Raw genomic sequence first — 17,353 nt, forward strand, 5'->3', positions numbered from 1 at the left:
CGGGAACAATGCCTCAGTGCCTGTTGTGTTGCGTCCCCAGTGGACGCGCCAATGCACGTGGCCGGCAGAGAGTCCCCCGCGATTCCGCCCGCTGGCTGGTTCGGGGCTCATCAGGGACTGCGTCTATTGTCTTCCAATCACACTGCCACGGAGTAGTTTGCATAAAGTCCCAAGTTTGTAATTAAAACAATTGAGAAACAATTTTCGCTATATAAAAAAAAAAAAAAGCTGAACAGGAAGTGTCTTTTAAGCAGATGTTGTGCTGTGAGCCATGTAGAAATATTATTTTACCATCAACCCAAAACGGTTATCTCAAGACTTGAAAACTAAGGGAACATCTTTTCTACTAACCCAGCGTTTTTTAGCACCCAATATCATTTCACATTTAAAGGTGACAGCAATATCTTTAACGTTTTTCTATTGGATTAATAACATTTAATGTTCAAAGCAATAAAGTGAAATGTTTTCGTGAGGGTGCTTTAGATCGCTAGTGGAAAATTCAAGTGGGGAAAAAAAATTTTTTTAAAAAGACCACACACACAAAGTAATAGACGTCGAGAGCCATAAACTGGAAAGGGAGCCCGGGCATGGAGGTGGTTTCGAGGAGCTTGTGGGTGTGTGAGGCTGGGGTCCCCGCCGGCCGGGCGCCAGGAGGGGCTCCGTGCTCTTGGCAGTGAGCGCTGGGAGCCCTCGCCCCGTCCCCCAGCCATTCATCTCCACCCAGCAGCGGAATATGACAATGTTAGCATTTTTCATTTCCCTGACGTTACCATTAATAAAGCGATGATCCAAAAGGGGCTTTGCTGAGTCTGTTCTTTATGCTACCATCACTCACGACTAGATAATTTCACACAGGATCGTTTTAAAATTAAATGACGATAAAAACGCTCTGCTGTTCTGTGTTCACCAGTTCATAGAAGTCTATCAAGTCATTAATGTGTCATGACAAACTGCTCGATGGATACAAGAGTAATTAATTATTTGAATAAATAACAAGTTGAACTTGGGGCTTTGAACCACAATGACATACGCATCCCATTAAGGGCGTCTTGGAACCTTTTCAGGGCACTGGTATGAAGAGTTAAAATGCAGGCCAGGGTCTCGGAAATGATGAAAAACAACTTCGTAAACACAGGGTAATATTTTACAAGGAGAGAGCCAAAATGTCACATTTCAGCGCCCACATGTTGTTTGGCGTTAAAAGTTCTCTGGCAGCGGCCATCTCAGGATCCCGCTTGATCAGTGATGATTTCAGAGAACAATTACACAGATTTTCATAATCACCATTAATCTCTGCATATTTTTCAAGATAATTACAGCAATTATTATTGAGATTTCTCTTTTATATGCCCATTGTGGGAAGGAACAAGTGCTTATTACACCGGATAGTTCAAAGGACCCTGGATTAAAATTCTTTGTCATCTCTGCGCTCGCTATTTCAACCCGTGTTGCCTCTGAAAGTTCATCAGCTCTAGAAATTAGAGTCCTATTAGCAGGCTCTATTATTAAATCTCAAGGCTGAGCTTGGGTCGTGGTTAGAGTGGATGGTTGAATTGTTCGCTCGTGGGGCTGCTGGGTTCGGTTGGAATTACTGTCAGGTGGCAGGAGACGTCTGTGACAGGTGTAGTCAGAGACGGGTGGCAGCCTTATACCTATTTCCGTGATAGACTTACAAAGTGAACTAACAACCAATATTTAGAGAATACATTTTTGTGACATGCCCTTTAAAGGTTAATATTAAATCTGAGATCTGGGTAATTTATGGCATTGTACTTCACAGACACGCCAGGTTTAACGGAAGGGAGCACACTCCCTGGGATTTCCACGTCAAGGTGGGTGTCCGCGCAGGCATCGTTTCTCAGAACTTCCTCTTCGGATCACCGCTGTCCAGAGAGCCCGTCCGCAGGACGGGAGTTTGTGGAAGGTGATAAACTGCTTTCAAGAGAAGCCGTTTCCTGGGGCGAAGTTTCTCGAAAACGATGCTGTTTGGAAACGCACCGCGGTGTAGATCCGGTGTGCATGCTCCTGCGCCCCATCCCAGCCACGGGCATTCATTTCTAGTCTCCTGTCATTCCATGCCCTGCCGTGGGGGCTGGCGGAGCCTGCCCACCTCCACCGGTAGAGGTCTAGCTAACGTGAGACGGTAGAGATCTAGCTACGTGAGGCGGACGACGGCCAGGCCTTGGCTGCTGAACTGGGAAGTTCAGGATTTGAGCTTTCTGTTGAGGAAGAAAAACGCAAGACCTAAAAGTGCCCCTTTTTTCCCTTCCAGCTAAGTTCTGGCCTGGTCTGAATGCACGCAAGCAGCGCGGTCTTGTGTAAGTTCAAGTTTGGTTTAGACTGCCATCAGGCTCTGCGTGGAGGTCCCGTTTTATTGGGCCCGTCCCTGTCCGCCACTGTGCCTGGTCTCGGAACCACCCAGCAGCTTAGGGAGGCTGAAGCCTGGAGCCGCTCAGGCAGCCTCTCCCACGGTGGCTGCGCCTCGGGGCCCTCGTCCCAGAGTGTCTCCTTCCCTGGGGGATGCCCAGGCCCTGGGGAATTTGATCCCGCTAATCAAGGTCAGAAGAGCTCGGTGCGGTGGTTCCAAAATGCCACATTTTGCGCCATTTCTCTTTAACCTATAGGCAAGCTCTTTTCAAATCTTAAATAAAATGTCTAATGGGGTCCTACCTGTCCTCTTTGGGGGATATTCGAGCCCACTATCCTGTTGATAAAGTGCGTGGGAGCTCAGACCATTAAAAGCTTACCTACGAAGTGGAATCATGACATTGGAGAACGAACGGCAGAGGCGAGTCTATCTGCCTTGGCTGTAAGGGTGTCCCCTGGGAGAGTGCCCCGAAGATGCCGCGGGCGGTGGCTCCCAGACCTCTTCCACCTCCACACGCCTGCCACCCGCTCTCTCCCCTTCTGGATTACAGTCCGCTTCCATTTGTAGGTCGCGTTTTCATTTCTTGGAGGACATCCCCGCCTCATCCTTCGCACAGCGGGAAGGCGGCGGACTTGGAGCGAGCATCCCCGTTCCTGCCCCAGCCCTGCCATTCACCAGCTGTGTGGCCCTGATAAGTCCCTTCCCTTCCGCGTTCCAGGTCGCTTTGGCAGGGTGGGCATGGCAGCACCTCACAGGGCCATCCGGAGGTTCAAACGGGGCTGTGTGCAATGCCCTGGCCCACTCCTCTGCCCCCCGGGCGGGCACACCTGGGGCAGCGCTCTCCAGAGAGCGGTGGGTCCGGAGCGGCTTCAGACGTACCGAAACCTGGGACACCTTCTCTCCTTGCTCTTTGGTTCCAGCAAAGGGAAGGGGAGGCATCTGACCAGAACCCGTTACAAGGCTTTGTGAGTAGAATCTGGTCGAGGGCTGGAGAAGTCAGCAAGAAACCAGCTGTTACCTCCAGGGGGGTTGAGAACTGCATCTTCTGGGGCTTCATCCCGGTCTCAAATCACCGATATGTATTTAATATGATGCTTCTGTGAGACGGAAGAATGTCCAACTAGGAGGGATTTTAGACTTCATGTAGCCCAGGGCTGCACCTCAGACCCACCCGGGAGCGTTGAAAAACCTGCTACCCGGGGCCCACAGCTCAGAGCGAGCAAATCAGAACCTCCTGGGGAAGGAACAGAAGGTGGCATTTTTTTTTTTTTTTTTTTTAAAGTCGCAGATGAGCACCGGCTGAGACATCTGGCCCAGCCCGTTCACTCTCTGATGAGGACACCGAGATGTGACCGCCACGCACGTGGGCCTCCTCACTACAAGGCTGGTTTTCTTTTCACTGTCACTGCGTCAACAGACGTTGTCCCCTTCTCAGGGCATCCCGTCAGGAGATTTGAGATGTTGGCATGACCCAGCTGGGATCCCCTGCCTATGGTGCTGTTCGCCGGGTTTCTTTACTGTAAAATTAGCGTGTTTCCTTTTGTGGCGGATATGTAATTAGTGGGAAGTATTTGGGGGCTACGTGAATAGCTCCCTCCTCATCAGATTATCCACCGGTTTTTGTAACTCTGTCATTCCTTCGATAGCAGTTGGCGTTTTATTGTAAGGAAGAGCTTCCCCTTATCCCCAGTTTGTGCGGGTTGGGTGTGCACTGGTGCGTTCTTATTCATTGTCGTCATTACTTTGACACTCAAATTGTTCGACTGGCCAGCGGGAGCCCCTTCCCACTGGCTCCCGGATCCTTCTGCGGACTTTCCATGATTCTTTGAGGATACCTTTCTTTCTGGTACAACAGCATGTCCCAGACTTGTCCCTTCCCTGCCTCCCTTCCATCAGCCACTTCTCCACAAAGAGCCCCTGTTTTTTCCGGAGGAGAACACCAGAACCCAAAATCTGGGCACTAGGCTCACGGCTCCTGGGCTGTCAGCGGATAGAGATATACCTACAGTTGTGTATGTTGGGAGTGCGTGTGCATACATCTAAGTGCACAAGTGTATAAACACATATGTAACTGTGTATGTTTATGTATCTGTATCTACTTCTTAACATCAAGCTTATGCTGTCACCTCCGGATTTGATCCAGCGCCATTCTAACCCCCTGGCCGATTTATCTTCCTCAGCCCGAGCATCCGATGTCAGCAGTCCTCAGTCCCCTGTCGTGGGCCTGCCCTCTTCCCACCGTGTGTTTTTCCCAGAATGTCTCATCTTCTCTCGTGCCTCAGTCACCAGCAGGCTGGAACCCCCCAGTCCTCCCCAGCCCTCACTTCTGTATTTCCATCTGGGCGGTCCTTACCGACCAATGTTGCATCTTGCTCGTGACGTCCCAACCACGTTCACCAGTTTCTCTCTTGGGTTGTCTTGCAAGCCTCTCAAATCCAACACAGCCAAAAGGGCCCCCACCAGCTTACCCTGCACTCCTCTCCCGGTCCCCCGGCCCCCTATTCTCCCGATGGCCAAGCCGGAATCTCGGGGTCACCCTCGCCTCCTCCCCCTTTCACTGCTGCAGCCAGTTGCCAAGTCTCTTGGTCCTGCATCTGAATACCTCTCGATCTGTCCCCACTACTCCCTTCTTACTGTCACAGTCCTAGATGCCACCACCGGCATCCCGCACCTCTTTTCCTGCCAAGAACCTCCTCCCTCATGGTCCTGCCTCCAGCCTCACTCCCTCTAATCCATGCTTCTCTCCACACTCAAAAAAGACTCTCCTAAAACAAAACATGACCATGTCTCTCTCCAGCTCAAAAACCCTTCAGTGGCTCCCCAGGGACCTCATGGTGACATGCAGGCCACTTAAAATGGCAGTCAGGGCTCCTTATGAGCTGGCCATTGGTGGTCTCTCCACTCTCCTGTTCAGCTGTTAAAAAGACCAAGATACGTCTGTCGCTACCAACATGGGAACGCAGACAGCTATTGAAAAAAAGGCAAAATTCAGAACAGTTAGCTCTGCGGTGATACTGTTTTTATGAAAAACACAGGCACATACAAGACAAAATTCTGTATTTCTTCTCTACGTACGCAAACGGGTCCGTACGTGCATGTATTCCGCACATGCAAACAGGCTGGGAAGACCCCATGGGCCGTGCATAGACCACATCCAGGGCTAGCCCTGAGGAGGGTGTGGGATCAGGGCTCTGAATTCAAAGGGCACTTCAACTCAGCTATACTTTTGGAACTGTTTGTTCAGAAAATGTATTCATCTGGGGTGCCTGCGTGCTGTGTGCGGTTGGTTAAGGATCTGATTCTTGGCTTCAGCTCAGGTTGCGATCTCAGGGTTGTGAGATGCAGCCCCACCTGGAGCCCCACGCCGAGCGTGGAGCCTGCTTAAGATTCTCTCTCTGCTCCTCCCCTCTTCTCCCCCACTTGCTCGCGCTCTCTCTCTCAAAATCAAAATGTATTCCTTTATTGAGGGGGTTAAAAAAATACAACTTAAAAATATACAGGTCTTCCCCATCTCCCTGTGGGGTTACGTCCCAATAAACCCATCGCGGGTTGAAAATGCATTTACTATACCTGCCCTACCGGCGTCATAGCCTAGCCTAGCCTACCTGAGACGTGCTCAGAACACTTAAGGTGGCCTACAGTTGGGCAAGAGGGTCTAAAAACCTACTATATGCTGCTAAAGTGTTGGCTATCTCTTGTAATGTGTTGAATACTGTACTGAAAGTGACAAACAGGATGGCTATTCGGGGACAGCATGGCCGTTGGCTCGTGGTCACCTGGCTGCCTGGGACCTGCCGCCCTGCACCACGAAGGGACCGTTCCGCTCGTCGCTAGCTCAGGATAGGATCAAAATTCAACATTTGAAATCTGGCCTCCACCAAAAGCATGTCCCTTTTGTACCATCATAAAGTGGAAAACTCGTAAGTGGAACCGTCTTAAGTCGGGACTGCCCGTGTACGAGTCGGTCTTGAGAAGATGGGGAGGCGTGTGTTCCTGCCCATGCGGCCGAGCCCTGCCCGCATGCCCCGCACCTGACGTTCCGGCGCTCAGCAGCTAGAGGCCAGGCTGTCCCGCATCCGCACTTGGCCCCCATCCCCAACTCGCCGTGGCCTGAACTGCTTGTTCAGACCATGCCTGTGTTCCGGAGGACTGTGGTCGCTCCCAGGGGCAGCAGACCTTCGCTGGCCCTCCATCTGCTTCTTCTCTGCCTTTACAGAGCCCCTTTTGTTATGCTCCAGCTCGCTTAGGAGTTTCTGTCCCGCACTGGGGACATTTACCCCGTGGCTCCTCAACTGTCCAGGAGCCTTTTGCTCATGGGGAAAAGTGTCACTTAGTTGGATTTTATCTTTACCTTGAGCAAAACTAGTAGGTCTCTGCCCAAGCCACTAAATACTCGTGAAAATTTAAAAAGCATTTCTGGGGGCGCCTGGGTGGCTCAGTCGGTCGAGTGTCAGACTCTTGGTTTCGGCTCAGGTCATGATCTCACGGTTCGTGGGTTGGAGCCCCAAATCAGGCTCTGAGCTGGCAGTGCAGAGCCGGCTTGGGATATTCATTCATTCATTCATTCATTCATTCATTCATTCTCTCTCTCTCTCTCTTTCTCCCTCTCTCTTTCTCCCCCTCTCCCCGCTCCTCCCCTGCTTACTCTCTCTGTCTCTCTCTAAGTAAATAAACTTAAAAAATTGAAAAGCATTTCTGCAGCAGAGGGAGGAAGATGTCCTTGTGCACAGGCCTAGAGTGTCCCGTGGCTGTGGAGTGCACGTGGCCCAACCTCTCTGGACTCCTGCCCTCTAGGCTCCCTCTGCTCGGGCCCCAGCTCCCGGGCCCCCGAGGGGCAGCTCTGGAAGTGGGGGCGCAGATGTTGGAGGGCTCTCACTTTCCTCCCAGGGATGTGGGGGGATGAAGTGGGCCACATGACTAAAGTGACACTGGTAGGTGTTGTTCTGTGGGGGGGACAGGGAGGCCGAGAAATGAAGGGGGGAGACTTCCTAATTGCCCCCACTCAGAACCTCAGAGAATATTCATTTGTCAGGTGAAGCCACCTTTACGTTGAAGAATATGCTATTTTTCATGGACCTGGCACCCAGGGGCAGTTTTCTTTACTTCACTTTTGGGACTCTTTCCTGGGGGACATGAAGCAGCCTGGGCCCAGCTTGGGCCTCGCTCCTACTTGAGCTTGACCTATAATGCCAGAGATGGCATACCCCAGGGAGAGCCATGGTCGGGGGGTGGGGGGCACTCAGGTACTCCGGGGCGGGCACTGCCTCCGCACCTCCAGAAGCCTCTGGATTGGGACTCACACCCCCGGATTACAGAACTTAATGTGGCCGCACGTAACGTGTTGCTGTAAAAGGTCGAAAACCACAGAGGTCTCCTCTCTTGGAAGGGCATTCTCCCCAACTGCAGTGGCGATGATGGTCATGGTGACCGTTATGGAGCACGTACTTTGTGCCTGGGGCTTTATCTCCTTTAAGCTTCACAGCGATCCAGGTATGATCCTTTCCTTCTACAGTTGAGGGGAGAGAGGCACAGAGAGATTAAACCCTTGTCCTGAGTCCGAGGTGGACCCGGCCTGAATCACGCCTCCGCAGAAGTGGGGGGCTGTTGGTATCTGCGAATCACTGGTAACTACCGCGTGCTCCGTGCCCACTGCAAGTGGGGCCGTACTCTGCCCTCTCTCCCCTGCGGGTTCATCCCCAGAGCAGTGCTGCAGAGTGGGCGTGGTTAGTCCTCTCCCATGTGACTTGGGCCCGGTGACTTGCCCAGCGCATCCCACAGCCAGCAAGTGGCTGAGCCCAGCTCAGGGCTCACACATGTCTGACTCTGGCACCCACTCCCTCCTCCCTCAGGAGGTCACTGTGGCTAATAAGTCAGTTCTTTGGGCTTATGAATAACTGGAAAAACAAATTGCTTTGGGGATCCAGAACGAGGTGGTCGGCCTTATGTGGACTCACTTGGAATGTCACTGAGCAGACAGTCCTGGAGGTGTCTACAGATACCTTCCAGGGAATATCCCCAAAGTGAAATCACCAAGAAGACAGAACAGGCTTGGCGTTTGGGTGTGCAAATGAATTTTGAGGACCGGCCTTGAGATCTTGAGGTGTTGGCATCTTTCCCGTCACAAATTGTAAAGGACTCTTGAATCCACTGGGAAGGAGAGAAGAAAGGGTCAGGTTGCTGATTACTTACAAGCAGGTACCCGGGATTAAAGGCCTTGCACCATTCCAGCTGCATTTACCTTTATTCGGAAAATGACCACCTGCCAATAAGCCACCTCGTTCGCCATCGTCTGTGCAAGTACTTCTGAGCTGTTGTGACTCCAGTTCACGTTACAGGGCTTTACCTATAAGCGGACGATAGTTGAGATGCTGGGAATGGAGTCTTTTCCTTTAAATATCACATTTTTTGCCACGTGATTTTATGACCCTTTGTCAAGCATGGTGAAATTAACACATGCATTGATTAGAGCACTTCCTCGGTGAGATGTCTGTGAGGGAAGGGGTGGGCAGCCCTGAGCAGCTGTGGGTACCCCAAGGCAATGGGGTGGCCGTGGTTCTGGAGCCCTCAGGAACTGGTCGGCGGTGGGTTTGCATAGAGCCCGCAGAAGTCCGATGGTGTGTGTTTGGAGGAGAGAGTCAAGGGACGGCTCTGAGGGAGTGCCTTCTCGAGTGAAGCAATAGTCCCCGTGCGAAGGGAAGGTCCAGGAACTCTAAGCCTGTCCCATCCCCAGCCAGAGTTCCTGCAGGGTCCTAGCTAGGCTGCCTGTGTAAGCAGGAGTCTGATTCTACGTCCAAACAAATACGGTGTGCAAATTGGACTTACTTCCCCCAAGAATAGCAAAGTCAGGTATTCGGGTCAGTCGGGGGGGAAAAAAATCCCCCCCTTCTCCTTCTTTAAAATAGGGGGTGGTATTAATACGGTAGCAGATTAGAGCTTTATTTGTTTAAACCTTGCAGATTCTGTAAGCATTCACAATCCTCTTGACTTGTAGTGCCTGATTGTAAAAAGAACAGTTGAATGAGCTCATTGTTTCCTGGGTTTTTTTCTTTAATGTATTTTACAAACACTCCGGTGACAGGCCTGACACGCTGATTTCTATGTACTCGCACTTCAGTCTGGGATTACAGCATTAATAACAGAGTTCCGTGCATCATGCCATTTTTAAGCATGATCGTTATGATAAAGGGCATATACTTAATTACAGGCCTGCTTAATTACAGCTCTGTTGAAGCTCGTTTGTTTAGGAGAATGCTAATTGCACTACGGAGCCCGCGGCACATCCTGGCTTTCATGTGCTGTATGCTGCTCCGTGCCGTGGATCAGCATTTTGTTAAAACTGCCACCAAAAATAAAATTTAAAAAAAAAAGAAGAAGGAACCACAGTCCTGGTACTAAAAGGAAGCCTGTCTGGCGCGTGGCTGTAGGTCGGGGCGGAAACCACCATTTGCGGGCCGGGGGCCTCGCTTCTCTTGTGACCGGGGTCCCTGTCACCCTCACAGAGCCTCCTGAGAGCTGCGTCTTTCCCCCCATCTCACAGGGTAGCCGAGGCTCAGAGTGGTGGGGCGGCCTGCCGGGCCACACGTCCACACCTGCTGAGTTGGAGGTGAGGCCCAGGCAGTTGAACTGCCAGGCCCACCCTCCCGCCGCAGCCCTACAGTGACACAGCCACTGTAAGCTGGACTCTGTACTCGAATCCTGGCACCTGACTGCTCTCGGCCTCGGCTTCCTTTTTTTTCCTTTGTAGTGTTTTAATTGTTTATTTTTGAGAGAGAGAGTGGGGGGAAGGGCAGAGAGAGGGAGACAGAGGATCCGAAGATGTCGGCACAGAGCCCGATGGGGGCTCGGACTCCTGAACTGCAAGATCATGACCTAAGGCGAAGTCAGATGCTCAACCGACTGAGCCTCCAGGCGCCCTGCGGCTTCCTTGAGTATAACTTGCAAGCGATCCGTGTTGAGGCTTAAGTTACTTGCTACGTGTTCCACCACCCAATATGGAGGAGGTTCCTATCCTCTTGCGTCGTTTGTAGAACTGGGAGCAGTTCTGTTACCTCCAGGGTTTGGCGGTGGGTGGGGAAGGGGGCTTTGTCGTGTCCCTGGGAGCCAAGGGGCCTAGAGAGGGGACTGCCGTGTGCCCCAGGAATGCCACCTTTGGTGCCAGCAAGAAAAGGACAGGCGTTGTCCCTGCTTCTGGGTTGTGGCCACGGACTGGCCAGGCAGTGCCTGCCTGAGATCCCCCACCCAGACCCCGGCTGCCTGGGAGGGCCGCCTGGGGGATCCGAACAGTGGCTCTATGAGAGCAGGGACCCCCTCGCTCACAGCTCTCACTCCAGCTCCCCCACGTGTCTCTCTGAGTAGACTCAGCAATAGACTGAGCGAGTGTCACAGTCTCTGAGCACTAAAGAAAAGTGAAGACAAAACACTGGCTTCAGCTAGGGGAGAAAGAAAGGAAGGAAGGAACGTGGCTCCCCCATGAGTAGCCAGGATGGAGATGATTTATGAACACTCTTTTGGAACACATGAAAAATGTGTGCCATTGATTTTAAGAATTATGTTTGGGAAATCTCTAGATATTTTAAAATATGGAATGGCTGCCCAGATAAAGAGTAGAAATGGATGTTACGGAATTAGAAGGGGATTCAGCAGTCCCACAGGTCAGCTTTCTCCCCAACACATAAAATCCCGCCCTCACTCCCCAGCACGTGGCCTCTGCCTGGACCCTGGTCAGCCAGCTCTGCTGTTCCTCCCTTTCGTCCTTGCCCCATCCCTCTAGCCCTCGCCCTGTGGTAGCTCTGAAAATACGTGCAGACATTTGGTTACGATCACCTTCGAGTCTTCTCTGGACCAGGATCCCCATCTTTCTGCACTTCCCCATGTGCTGGCACAGTGCTGGGTTCTAGAGGGTGAACAAAAATGGACAGGGATGACACCTTCCTGGAGCATGAGACCTGGTGGTTTCCTCCCCTCTCCTCACGTGGTCTGACTTCAGGTCCCTCACCATCCTGGGACTCCTTGTAGGCCACCTGAGAGGACCCTTTGAGAGATCAGTCCCCATACTGAACTCACAGTCAAGCCCAGAGCAGACCAAGATGGCGGCTGTCTCACCAGCACCAGGACTGTCACACCATAACTTACCCATGGCACCCCTCCTGCCTGGTTGAGTACCAAATCACGTTACCGACTTGTTCAGCTACAAACCGGTCTCTTTTCATGTCTTCTGTTGTGATTTCACATGTCCTTCATCCCATCTAACACAGTAGGTTTTTTAGACCTAAAGTACAGGACTTACTGGCATTGACCTTCAGTAAATTCCATCGTTAAATTTAGCCCAGGATCCCAATTTTTTGAGATCTTTATTGGATTTCTCTCTGTTACCCAGTTCATAGACTCTCCTCCCAGATCTCTCCATCAGCCACATCCTAGATAAGCCTACTAGGCATGTCTTCACTGAACTAATTGATAACGCCCTGGGCACCCTCCGGAGAGGTCAGTTGAGGTCGGTGTCGATCTATTAATCGACTATTAAGTCGATTCTTGAACATCTAGTCCAGCTAGTTATGGATTCCCCTCCCCTTAACGTTGTCCAGCCATATTTATCTGTCTTGTCCACACAGGTAACGTGAGAAATTTTGCCAAGTACTTTGCTAAAATCCACATTCTTTCGGCCTACTCAAACCTTTGATATACTAGATTTTTTAAATAAATGAAATTTGGCTGGCAGACTGTTGAGCAAAGTTTTATTGGCTCCCCTTTTAAGGGGCTCCCCTCATGGCGACAGCATCCTGTTCCTCTCACCAGCTCCGTCCAGGAACTTCAGCCCACAGGATCCTATCAACTTGCTTTCTTTTTCCTGCAAGCCCGTTAAAAGTCTGTTTTCTGGAACATGAGAAGCATCCAGCCGTGCCCATCTTTGTATCGTGAACTCTAAAGTGGAAATTTATCCCAAAGTTCCCATCTCTCTCCCTTCACCAGTCAGCTCCCCTTGGCAGTCAGACTGGATCTGAGTGGTCCTCCCCACCATCTCCTCTGCCACCGAGCCCGTCAGCAGGGCACCAGCCATGGGGCGAGCCAGGCCAGCATAGCTCTGAAGGCTACGGCTGCCTCTTCTCACACAGTCTCGGGGTGCCTCTTCCCTTTCTTCTGTCCACAAGGGCTGCCTTTAGTGTGGCCCCATAAAGACGTCGCTTCTGGTCTTCTGCCTTCAGCCTCCTCGAGAAATTTGCTCTGTGAGGAAATTGCCTTTGACTCTAATCGAGGACCAGAAGGAGTACCTTCATCAAACACCTTGATGTTCACATGGGGCACTGGCCCATGGCCCCAACATATCCCCCCCATTCTCCAGGTCTGGAAGTAAGGTCTCCACCTGGGGAAGGGCGTGGTGGGGGAAGGGCCTGAGGGCGTGGTGGGGGAGGCGCCTCTGAATGAAACTCCCTCCAGGCAGCTGAGAGACCTACCCACTTCCTCTGGTCTGTCTCAGAAGCTAAGACGGGCCTTTTGGAAATGCTGTGCGTGCGTGTGTGCCTCCCTGTCCTAACCTGAGAAGGAGTAATGCGACATTCCAGGAGGCCAGGCCACCATGGTCCGGAGAGCCAGATCTTCTAGATCTTTCTTTTCAAAGGCATGACCGTCAGTTGGAAGGAGAGATAAAAACACACTGCTGTGGGGAATAGAGGGAAAGTGCTGAGTGCTGGGGGATGACTCTGGAGGGGGGAAGTGCTTTGGAAGAAGAGACAGGTGGTGGCTGCTCAACATTGTGAATGGACCAGATGCCGCTGATTGTTCCCTCTAAAATGATTAATTTTATATTCTGTGAATTTCACCTCAACGAAATTTACTGAATTTTTACTAATGTGCTAAAAATTTTTTTAAAAGCCCAAGTACTCCTCCTCCCTGCTTAAATCTTCCCAGTTACTAGGGGAAGATGGCAGTCAGCAGCTCACCAAGCCCCCAGGGGCTTAGGTACGTGCCCTGTGGGGCCAGCCACCGAGCCCCTCCGGGCCCTGCCCTGTGCCAGGGATGCGGGGATGCAGAGGGGACTCTCGTGGACTGCCAGGAGAGGAGATGTGGCCCCGGCCAGGTCCCTGGGGAGGAGGGGGAGCGCCCCTGGGACGGCCCACCGCTGGAGGGGCACTCAGAAGGGCAGCCAGGGGTCAGCACGAGAGGGGAGGGGAGAGGGCGTTCTGTGACGGGCTCGCAGGCCCTCACGTGCCAGTGAGGACCCCCACCTTAGGAATCCCCCCGTTTGGGGAGCTGATGTGCTCCCAGCTTGGGACCTCCCTGCCTCGCCCCTGCGCCCACTGCTCCCCAGGCCTCTCGTTTCCGGGGGTGATCAGGCCATTGCACGTCACCCCATCTCCAGAACACACATTCTCTAAACACACATGGGCCTTCAGGTGCAAGCACTGTCATCAGCGAGAGGGAGTTCTTCACCTGGCTTCTCGGAAGCCCCCACACGCCAATAAGCCTCGTGAATGAATGATCAGGGCTTCTCCGCTCGGGGATGTGTGCTGAAGATGGGCTCGCTGAAGACTACACCGGGCCCTGGGTCAGCGTGCTTCCTGCGTGGGGTGCGTGGGGCGAGCAAAGGGAGCTCGGCCTTGGACCCCGCTGCCTAACAGGCGGAAAGAAACGGCAAGAGGTGTGTGTGTGCAGACGTGTGTACAGAGAGCAGAGTGACGTGGCCCTGGCGGGGGACAGCAGTGGGAATTTAAAGGAGAGGCAAAGTAGACTGTGGCTTTCACCTTGACTTGGGACGGCCAGAAGCAGGGCGATGCGTGGCCAGTGATCGGGGAGGCCTGGGGAAGGGCGGGTCTGACTGAACTATTCTCGCACACACCCACTTCCTGGCCCGGGTCCGATCAGGAGGAGCTCGTAGAAGGGCCACCTGGAGACTTAGGGAGAGCATGACAATGGTCGTCAAAACCTTGAAGAGGCCCTGGTCTGGAAGAGGCAGATGTGTTCTCAGAAATTCCATTTAAACCTAATGGAAGGGTCAGAGGATTTGAGTCACTGCTTGCTACCTGTGTGCCCTCAGCAGGACCCAGTCTGTGACACGATGGCAAGTGCTAAGTGCTATGTGCCCACCCGCCTCTGTGGCACTGAGAAGGGGGCAGGGGGTCAGGGGTCAGAGAGCCATCGGGGGTGAACCTTGGTTCACAGCCAGAGTTGGGAAGATGGTGGCAGTTGCTGGGTAGGGATCGTGGCCTCTTCTTGGATTTTGGGTGGGACCCCGTCCTGTCCTCTAGAAAGCACGTGGCCTTTCAGGGGTCATCTGTTCACTGATGGGTTCTCGCGGCTATACACAAGCATGCACGCATATGTGCGCCGATGTCACCTGTCACGTCCGAATGTGTGACGTACTGCGGAAGATGACTGTGGGCTTCTTCCCATCACCCCTTTCTGGGGGAAGTGTCACACTGTTCCTGGCCCTTAGCTGGAGCTCCTCCAGGCAGCCCCAGCGGCTTACGGGGACCCCACGATGGGAGAAGCCCCCCCCCCCCCCCCCGCCACCGACCATGGAAGTCTCTATCTGAGCCAGGGGGCAGGGGGACAGGCCTTGGACAGCAACCTTAGAAAGAAAGGAAGTTTCCGGTGGTGCGGCAGCTGGGGCCAGCTGCGCTATTTCCTTTTCTTCAGACTTCCCAGAGAAGGCTTCATTCTTTTCCTCTCCAAAATAAATTACGAACATAGAGTAAAATGATCCTCTTGGCGATCAGACCTCTCTGACTCTGTCCCAGACTTCTCTCTTTTTCTCCTGCTTTTCTTCTTTCCGCTCCCACGACTCTTCCTCCTTAGGACTGAAAGAAATTGCCACCTGTATGCCAGGGAAGCCCCATTTGGATGCTGGGGGAAGCCACTTCCCAGGGAGCCCACTCACCACGTCCTCTCCACGTCCTCCTCGGCCACAGTGCGCCTCAGGACCATTGCCGGCAGGGCCAGGGGGAGGGAACCGCACCACAGACCCTGGTGTTTCTGTTTGCTTGGGACCCATTCCCATTCTGCTGTCCCCTGAAGACAGCAGTCCATCTAAAAAAGCCCAGGCCCGGGGCGCCTGGGTGGCTCAGTCGGTTAAGCGGCCGACTTCGGCTCAGGTCATGATCTCGTGGTCCGTGAGTTCGAGCCCCGCGTCGGGCTCTGTGCTGACAGCTCAGAGCCTGGAACCTGTTTCAGATTCTGTGTCTCCCTGTCTCTCTGATCCTCCCCCGTTCATGCTCTGTCTCTGTCTCAAAAATAAATAAATGTTAAAAAAAAAAAAAGTTAAAAAAAAATTTAAAAAAATAAAAAAATAAAAAAGCCCAGGCCCAGGGGACAGAGACTGAACCACGGTGGCCACGCTGCTCCCACCCTGCTCCGTGCCGGCCACCACATGTGCCTCGAGTGCACATGCACCCTTCTTCACAGGCCCTGCCATCCTCCTTTTAAAATGTAACTTAAGCTCCCTGAAACCCACAGGCAGGATTCAAACCTAGTCCTTCTGACGCCCAAGTCACTCTTTCCTCCAAGCTGGACCTTTCCTGTGGGCCCGGCAGCCTGGAGGGTTGTGTCACTCTCAGCTGAGAGAACGTCTGCTGCCCACCTCGCAGAGCACAGCTGTGTCCCCTCCCCGCCTGCCTGAGCCTCTGTTCCTGCCGCCAGCCCCTTGGTGGCCCCCGCTGCTTATAGATCAGAGGCCTGACTCCTAGGTGGCCTCTAGGCCCTTCTCTGCCCCCACGGCTCTGGTCTGTGCCTCTGTGTGGTGCTCCGGGGGCGTGTGAGGTGTTGACCTTCTGCACCGGGTGTGTGTCCTAGGTGCAGGGGTGGTACCTGTGCCCGCGTCAGCTTGTACTTCGTCAGCATCTCAAGTCCCTGAACGTGACCGGTGTCTGCAATGCCGTTTCCTCTCTTCTTTTGCAGCAATGGATGGTGTGCCTTTTATGATCTCAGAGAAGTTTTCTTGTGTTCCAGAAAGTGTAAGTGTTCTGCATGATCTCCCTTCTGTCCTGTCACCCCCAGCCCGCCTGTGTTCCCTCTACTCATCACACAGGGCCCCCCCGGCAGCCCTCACACCCCGGTCCTCCCTCGTGTTGTCCCAACTTCCTCTCTGGGCCCCCTTCAGCTACGGCTGCACGTAGCAGGTGCTTGGAGAGTTAGGGAAAAGCAGGCACGAGGGGCGGGGAAGGAGCGAGGCAGACAAGTGGAAAACCTCAGATTCCGCCATGGCCAAGCCTTTTTTTTTTTTTTTTTTTTTTTTTTTCCCCAAATGTGACCATAAATTGGGCTCGTTGTGAATGTTCTTGGTTTCCAAGCTCAACTTCTTAAATTTTTTTTTTTAAACGTTTATTCATTTTTGAGAGAGGGAGGGACAGGGGGTCCAAAGGTCAGGACAGCGCAGAGCCCGATGTGGGGCTCAAACTCGGAAACTAGGAGATCACGACCTGAGCTGAAGTCAGATGCTTAACCGACTGAGCCACCCAGGCGCCCCCAGATTCAACTTCATTTTTGTTTTTTTTTATTTAACCGTGACGACATTTTTTACAGAAAGAAGGCTGCCTGGTTTTTTCATGGTCATTGCCGGATGCTGCGATAACCACACTCTCTGCTCTGGATTGGAGGGAGGCCTCGGAATGGCAGGGCCAGCCGGCTAGTGTGTGTGCCTGCGGCTGTGCTCTCCCGCTCACTGTGGGCCCCCAGGAGCCCCATGCTATGCACCGGCCAGCTGGGGCCCCTGAGCTATCTCCGATGACAGGGGGCCTGAGGGGGCTGGTTGGGGGCCTGAAGGCCCGATCCCAGACTGAGGAGCCCACCCCATCTGACACTCCTGGGACCCTGTCAGATAGTGCCCCCCACCTTGGGTGCAGAGCCCCCGCCCTCAACTGTTACAGGCCTGGCCCGTGCAGTCTCGATAGACTTGTTTCAGGGCTTTTTAAATCCTTTTTGCAGAACTTTGCTTCGAGTAGCTAATAACCGTGAGGGCCCCAGTTTGGGCACCAGCTAAAGAATCCTTCAGTG

General features: G+C 52.9%; 1 protein-coding gene across 2 annotated transcripts in view; it reads left to right on the forward strand.

The window, feature by feature from the left end:
* MVB12B (multivesicular body subunit 12B) overlaps positions 1 to 17,353 on the forward strand; it is a 183,058-nt gene that overhangs the window by 142,731 nt on the left and 22,974 nt on the right. For both annotated transcript variants that reach the window (XM_049637998.1, XM_049638007.1), the window contains exon 7: positions 16,259 to 16,314. In XM_049637998.1, coding sequence (XP_049493955.1) covers positions 16,259 to 16,314 — 56 coding nt within the window. The remainder of the gene's footprint in view (positions 1 to 16,258; positions 16,315 to 17,353) is intronic.

Source organism: Panthera uncia, chromosome D4, assembly GCF_023721935.1.
Source record: "Panthera uncia isolate 11264 chromosome D4, Puncia_PCG_1.0, whole genome shotgun sequence".
Lineage (NCBI taxonomy): Eukaryota > Metazoa > Chordata > Mammalia > Carnivora > Felidae > Panthera > Panthera uncia.